The 8,309-nt window shown below is 32.6% G+C and overlaps 1 protein-coding gene across 1 annotated transcript; it reads left to right on the top strand.

Moving 5' to 3' along the window:
• Positions 1–1,348: 1,348 nt before the first annotated feature.
• LOC114165089 (TMV resistance protein N-like) lies at positions 1,349–5,179 on the top strand. The gene is made up of 5 exons (XM_028049743.2): positions 1,349–1,918; positions 2,013–3,096; positions 3,195–3,422; positions 3,517–4,242; positions 4,600–5,179. Exons 1-5 carry the CDS (start codon positions 1,434–1,436, stop codon positions 4,978–4,980), a joined length of 2,904 nt encoding a protein of 967 aa, XP_027905544.1. The 5' UTR covers positions 1,349–1,433; the 3' UTR covers positions 4,981–5,179.
• Positions 5,180–8,309: the final 3,130 nt, after the last annotated feature.

Here is an 8,309-nt window from a genome sequence, read left to right as displayed (position 1 = left end):
TTTTCATAAATATTCTAAAAAATATAAAACATTTTGGAAATAGTCTAAATGTAAGTCAAAAGTCCCATATTGGATATAATTGACAAAGTTAAACACTTTATAAGATAAAATACTCATAACTACATTGTCTTAAAGTTTTGGGATTAAAGTAGTGTCAAATGTCTTATATATATGTGATTATTTCAATGTCTATAACCATAATCATATATGTGACTGTCGCTTGAGCTTCTTAGCTTGCACGCATTTAGTGAAGCAAAACCAAAAGCAGAATACAATTGAAAATAATCTTTGGAGGTTTACATAATCAAATGGAAATTGATTTATAATTGCTTGACTTCCTCCATACTAATAGTGGCAACTGATTGTTTTCTTTTAAAACGAAACCGCCTATGTCCCCTTTTCACTCTCACTTTCTTCATCATCTTCATCAATGTTATTCAACTTTTTTCTCTTTAATTTTGCTTGCTTAGCATCTACAACTATCTTTATCTCCAAATTTTTAATTTTTTTCCAAAATAGAGGCACAAGGTTCAAAGTTCTCCCTAATTCTAGCAAGATGAGGTTTGAAGTTAAATATTCATTTACTCACAATCTTTGAACAATAGTTCCATTTAACTTTTCTACCATTGTCATTAATATACAACCCGAGTTTCCATCCAATATGATACCGGTTTCCCGGAGATTTTTAATTCTAATGTTAATAAGTATGGATGCACTTGGATTAGTATCATTTTTCATTTTCTTTAAATTTGGATATCATTTGCATATTTATTCTCATATAATCTACCAAATTATATACAACATTTTTCTCGACATAGTAGGATCAATTAAAAAATTTAAGAAAAAAAAGGGTGAGGTGGGAGGAAAACAATATATACGATAGTTTTTGCTTTAAGTTCATGAAGAGCCTGCAGATGCAATACTTTTTTATTTTAATTTATATAATATGTCTATTGATTTTAAATTCAATCACATTAGTCTGATGTTAATTTATGTTTGTCACTTCAGCAGTTTTGTAACAAAGAATAGCTGCGAAAACTAAAACCAAAATTTTTAAAACTACTGTGACGAAAAAAATTAAGAATAAATCACATGCATAAAAGTACAAACACATAAAGTCAGGGGAACAAATATTTAATCGTAAATAGGGTTTAATATAAAAGAGATGACATGCGCAATGGCTACAAGTCAAAGATGCATCGTAAAAATATAAGTAATTATTGCTTTGGTCTCATCGTAAGTAATTGTCAGCCAAAGTTATGATTAAATTGATAAATTAATTATTAAATTTTTTGGAATTAGATATTGTTATTAGTGTAATACTTTTTTCTTATGGTCTTAACGCGCTTCCATGAATACAAAGAATAATATTAATCTTTCTGCCTATACTTTCAATGGTTTTGTGTCTGCACATATCATTTATCTGACCTCCCATGGAATCAGCGTCTTCATCATTAAAACACCAACGGATGTACGATGTGCTCATCAACTTTGCTGGAGAAGACATCCGAAGAAAATTTGTTTCTCATCTCGACTCTGTCCTCACTTCTGTTGGAATCTCCACTTTCCTTCACCACCAGAATGCAGTGAAGGAAATGTATATCGAAGAACCTATTTTGAATATGTGTCAGGTAGTAATAGTTGTTTTCACCAAAACCTATTCTCAATCTGCCTGGTGTCTTCATCAACTTCAACAAATCATTCAATGGCACGAAACCTATCGTCGACATGTTCTGCCGGTATATTACGAAATTCAGCCATCTGATGTTCGTCTTCAGAAGGGTGATTTTGGAAAAGCCTTCACAGCAACTGCTCACCAAACGTTCTCAGGAAAACAACTGGAGCATGGCATGTCCAGGTGGAGATACGCACTCACCAAAGCTGCAAATTTCTTTGGATGGGATGAGAGCAATCACAGGTAAATCACTCACTCGATAAACATATTTTAACCTTCAACTTTAATTAATTTGGGTAATACATGACTTCTTCTATAATTTGTATTGTACTTGAAGGAGTGACGCAGAACTAGTGGACACAATTGTTAAGAGCGTTCTTAATTTATCAGTCTTGTCTGCTACTAATTTTCCAGTTGGATTACAATCCCACGTGGAAGATGTGATTCGAACTATAAAAAAGAAATCAACGGAAGTTTGTACGATAGGGATATGTGGAATGGAAGGATCTGGTAAAACCACCATTGCCAAAGCCATCTACAACCATATTCATGGCACATTCAAGGAAAAAAGTTTCATTGAAGATATTGCGCAAGTTAGTCGAACCAGAGGGTATGCTCATTTACAAGGAAAACTTCTGTCGGATATCCTTAAAACAAAGGTGGAGATACATAGCGTTGAGATGGGAAGAAGTATGCTTCAGCAAAGGCTTCTTGGTAAAAGGGTGTTGATTGTACTTGACAATATAGATGAGAAAGCTCCATTATTAGATCTTTGGAGAAATCATGCATGGTTCAATAAAGGAACTGTAATAATAATTACAACAGCACATGAACACCTACTGAGGACGAGGACGCCTCTAGATGATTCTATTTTTCGGATAAATATAATGAACGCAAGCGAGTCCCTTGAATTTCTTAGTTGGCACGCATTTAGAGAAGCAAAACCAAAAGCAGAATACGACGACCTTGCAAAGGAAGTAGTTGCGTATTGTGGAGGACTACCTCTAGCTCTTGAAGTCATTGGAAGTAGTTTATTTCAAAGCACGAAAGAAGAATGGAAGTGGGTAGTGTCAAAATTAGAGAAAATTCCCATGTATGATGTTCAACAGAAATTGAAAATAATCTTTGGAGGTTTACATAATGAACTGGAAATTGATTTATTTCTAGACGTATGTTGTTCCTTTGTTGGTAAGGACAGAGCCTATGTTACGAAGATTCTAAAGAGCTGTGGAGTAGATGCTGATAATGGAATAAGAGTTCTCATAGATCGTAACCTCATAAAAGTTAAAAGGAACAACAAACTTACAATGCATCCTTTGTTACAAAACATGGGAAGAGAAAGTTTTAATAAATTTATACAAGAGGAATTTTGGACGAAGAGTCTACGGTTTTATGATTCATATGTATTGACAAATAATACAGTAAGAATATTCTTTATATATGGTTTTGAACTTCTGTTGGTAGCGTTTGCTTTCTCATGTTCAATGCATTTGCTTTTCTTTTCTCTTTAAAATGACAGGGGAAGAAATCCTCTAAGGAATTGCCTGTGAAACTTTTGTCAGTCAGAAGAAAACTATCAGGATTGCTGAAACTCGCTCAAAATTCTGAGTTTCGTTATAAGAAAGTGAGATGGATGAGTTTGCAAGGGTTTTCTTCAAAAAATCTATCTATCGACTTTGATATGAAAGATGCAATAGCAATTGATTTAAAACGCAGTCTTCTTCGACTCGTCTGGAAACAACCCCAGGTTTTTTATTACTTGCCATTTTCAGGTGACCCTTTACTATTTCATTTTTACTTTTTCATTTCTAATATTTGTCAAATAAACTATCTTGTTGTAGATTTTGAGGTGGCTAAAAGTCCTCAATCTTAGCCACTCCAGGTACTTGAAAAAAACCCCTGACTTTATCGGACTACCACATCTTGAACAACTCATTCTCAGAGATTGTCCAAGATTGCTCGAAGTGCACCAATCTATTGGATTTCTCTACAATCTTACACTCCTAAATTTGAAGGACTGTACAAGTCTAACCAATCTCCCTAGAGAGATATATAAGTTGAAATCCTTAAAAGCTCTCATTCTCTCAGGGTGTTCGATGATTGACCTATTGGAAAAAGATATAGTGCAAATGAAATCCTTGATAACTCTAATCACTGAAAATACAACCGTGAAAGAAGTGCCTTTTTCAATTGTAAACTCAGAAAGCATTGGATATATATCCCTACGTCGATTTGAGGGATTGTTACGTAATCTTTTTCCTTCTATCATTCGGTCTTGGATGTCACCAACAATGAATCCCATATCTTATATTCATTCGTTGTACATGGATATCGATAACACATGGGATGACATTGCGCCATTGCTTGGCAGCCTCAAAAATCTTCGAAGTGTTTTGGTGGAATGTGACACCGAGTTTCAACTATCTAAACAAGTACAAAATATTCTGGTGGAATACTTTGCAAATATTATAGAACCAGAAATTTCAAAGCAACAACTCAGGTGGTCTTTGATTGGTGTTGGAGCATACCATGAATTCTTCAATGTTTTCAGCGATAACATACCTAAGGTTCTTCTTTAGCTTTACCTTTTTCTACTACCTGCACCATCATTTTAGCTAATAATTAATAAAATCGACAATTCTAACCTTCTAGCACTATTCTGTTCTACAATCACGCAACTTATCCAAACCTATATGGTTTTATTTATCAATTAACCAAGTGATTATGCTTATACTATACAAGGAAATTGTTTTCCACTTTCTTGCCTTACTAGCTTCATGATTGTTTTATTCTCAATGACAGTAGAAATATCGAAAGAAACGAAAACAGAAATGCATTTTAAATCCCTAACTACAGAAATATATAATTAAAACATTGATAGAAAACATAGATAAATGACTAAACTTTTTTAAATCATGGTACAGGATTTGGCATGCATCGAGTGGTGTGATGTTTCTCTCCCAGTTGTGAATGATACTTATTGGTTGGCCCAGATGGGTGAGGGACATTCTGTTTCTTTCACAGTGCCCGAGAATCGTGTCATGAAGGGAATTGCTTTGTGTGTATTTTATTTATCAACCTCTGAAATCGTGGCAGCTGAATGTCTTAGAAGTGTCTTAATTGTTAATTACACAAAGTGCACATTGCATATACACAACAATGACACAATCATATCCTTTAATGATATAGATTGGCAGGGTATAAAGTCTAATTTAGGATCTGGAGACAAGGTGGAGATTTTTCTGACTTTTGCTCATGGATTGCTTGTAAAGAACACAATTGTCTATTCTATATGCGCGGAATAAAATTACTTCAAAAAAGAGTCTAAACCAAAGGAAAAAATTCTCTCCTTAGATTCATAAAGAAAATTGTAATGTGACTTCTGGTATGGCATTTATCTTCTTTAAGAACCACAGGATCCTTTACTTTATGTTCATTTTTTCCATGCTTTCCTTGTTTTTCTTTATAGTATAGTTTATAGTTAAGAAATTCATGTTTATTTTAGCCCTGTTTCTCACTCCTCACATTGTGCTTCCTCAGCTTCACTTGTTTTTTTTTACCCTTAGACATATAAGCATATAATATCTCATTAAGAAATCCACTTAGAAAAAGACCTGCAATATGAAATTTAAGTCGAGATGTTGTTCGATATTTCGTTATGTGTTCTGTTTGCTATCTGCTAGGTAGTCTCTGTTTTCGTTTCAACATCACAAGCACCGTAGCCTCATTCCTTTGTTTAAGACTGAATGAAACAAATTTTAATTCACTTCTTGTTTTTACTCTGATTTGATTTGTTTTATGTATTACTAATATATATCACTTTTTTCAATTAACATTTACGAGTTTCATTATAGTTTTCAGTTGTAATTTTTCATTTCAGTTTTCAACTACTTTTTTTTTCAATATAGTCACGATCTTATAAATTATTTGAATTTTGTTAAAAATGTTTTAAATTTGATTCTTATAAATTAATATTCTTGACATGACCAAATATAACCTTTTAAAGAATTCAATAAAAAAAGAATAACTATTATTTATACTGTGGGTATTTAGATTCCCGTTGTAAAATTCATTATATAATGTTCGTGCAATTCTTATATTGGTTATACTCTTAATGTGGAAATTAAGTTTTTTCTTTATAAAATATTTGGTACATTGCTTCACAAAAAACAACACACCTTAACTGTCTCGGCAATTCGTATTATGTAAGCATAGACGTAGATAAAGAAGCAGCTACACATAGCACATATTTTAGGCCAACACAATCCAAAATATTCCAACACCTTCCTCATCCTTTGTGTGTCATTGTGTTCATCAAAAAGTGATGAATGACAAAACTAAGCTACATACATAAGGTATCTTAATGTTTACAACACACCTCCTTGTGATTTGATCATTACCAATGCGTTACATAATGTTTCATCTAACACAAAATATTTTTCCTCGCTTCTCAACTTGACTCTCTCAAATTTGACTCTCTCAAATTTGGAAAAGAAGGAAGGAACCACAGAACCAACCAAATAATTAACAATATGAACAAATAAGATTTGAGATACATAATACCTTCACATCAGTTAAAACTAGCCGAACTTCATAAGTGAAGCCATCATGGATAGGAGTGTCATATTCTAGCCTTTCAAGAAATAAATAATAAGAAAAACTACAATACATTTGGCAAGTTATTTATGAAAAATATTTTTTCAAAACAGAATGTCATAATTTCTTACAAATTAATATTTATAACAAAATTTATAGGTATTTTTTGGGTAAAAAAATCTTAAAAAGAATTGGCAAGAAATATGCCCTTTTATATATTTTGTTAATGTCAGGGTTAGGGATGTCAACGGGTGGGTATGATACGGGTAATAGCTCCTTTGTACCCTACTCGCGGGATAAATATCCGTCCTGTACCCATACGTATATTCGTGCGGGTATCCGTTATGCGGGTACCCGCATATTTTTTTAATATCCATGGGTAGTTGCAGGTATTTATAAAAGAAAATTTTAATATTTAATAACAAATTTTAACCATAAATTCAAATAAAAATATAATACATAACATTTATAAATTTCAAACAAAGTGAAAATGACTCATTTAAATAGTGTTGAATGACAATTTACAAATAAATGAAGATTTTTTAAAACCAATTGATAAAAAATAACCCATTTAAAGAATCAATGTGTTAATGTTTTAATAATTTTTTTAATTTAAATTAGAGTATAACGGGTACAGGTATCCACAGGCCGAAGTTCAAGACGGATCTGGTTTAGGCCGAAGTTCAAGTTGGATCTTGGGTCGAGATGGGCCAGGTTAGGTTGAGGGTGGAGATGAGTTGGCTTAAGTCGATGGTCAAGATGAGATGGGAAGATGTTAGAAAATAATTACTCAAATAATACTAGTAATAATCAAAATATGAAATAATATAATAATAATTATTAGAGAAATAATAACAATGACATGTATCTGAATCAAAGAATATTAATCAGAGCTATAATATTATTAATAATAAAATTATTATAATAATAATAAATAATAGATGAAAAATAAATGAGGTAAGGAGTAGAAATAGCCTGGGTTGAGGCACGCATAGCGCTATCCTTAGAGAGAAAACGCCCCTACTACGCAGGGCTAAACAAATACACAATCATATGTGTTTCAAATCATATGTGTTTCTCTCCTAAGATACAACAACCCGTTAGATCGATCGAGTGTATTGAATGATCTCCGAACCTTATGAACACCACTATCTTAAAGATAATATAGAGAACAAAAGAATAACACTTCGGAAAAAACTCTAGTTTTTGTTGTCTTTGTTGTTATGTCTTTCTCGATGCACCTAGGTGGTATTTATAGGTAGAAAAGGGAGACAAAGAAGTAAATAGTAATAAGAATATTGTCGTTAGCCATGAAAAACATTAACCCATAAATTAAAGGTTAATAAAAACATGAGTAATAGTAGAATTTTTATTTTAATTATTTATTTCTTAAATTATATTAAAATATTTCTAACAGTCCTCCACATAATATTAAAAAAAAAATAAAGCAAAAAATGTATTATCTTTTAAAACAAAATATTGTAGTTCAGCGTAAGGAACCTTCTGGGTCTGACCTTTACACCTAGTGCTTATAAACTTTCACCCGAGAAAATGCAGAGACTTAATTGCCTTGAACTACATCCCCTGTAATCGGGTTTTAGTAAATAACACATACAATATCAGTGTTCATTATAGGTTCTAATCAGTGGGTGCACGTTACGGCCTTGTGCATGTATCTTGTTTCATGAGTGTCACTTAAAGACTTGCCCATGTCCCACAATGGCGACCCCACCATCACACTCACTAGGTAAACCCTCAAAGGGTGGTTTGTGACTCACACCCCTACAATAATTGTCATTGGGTTTATGAAGAGGTATTTTATAAAATAATGCACATACCTCAACCATTGGGTTTATTAAGAGGTATTTTATAAAATAAGCATAATAATTCACAAACCTTAACCTTATTATTGCCACAATTTATAATACACCTCGCCATAAGAATGAGACATAAAATTTAATCAAATTTTTTGGTGTAGTTTAGTCAACAACAACTTCGTTGTTACCCATGGAACTCCATTCCAGGGATCGCCATTCAT

Source organism: Vigna unguiculata, chromosome 10, assembly GCF_037176805.1.
Source record: "Vigna unguiculata cultivar grain cowpea cultivar isolate G323 ecotype 2 chromosome 10, ASM3717680v1, whole genome shotgun sequence".
Lineage (NCBI taxonomy): Eukaryota > Viridiplantae > Streptophyta > Magnoliopsida > Fabales > Fabaceae > Vigna > Vigna unguiculata.
This window is presented reverse-complemented; position numbering and strand designations above follow the sequence as displayed.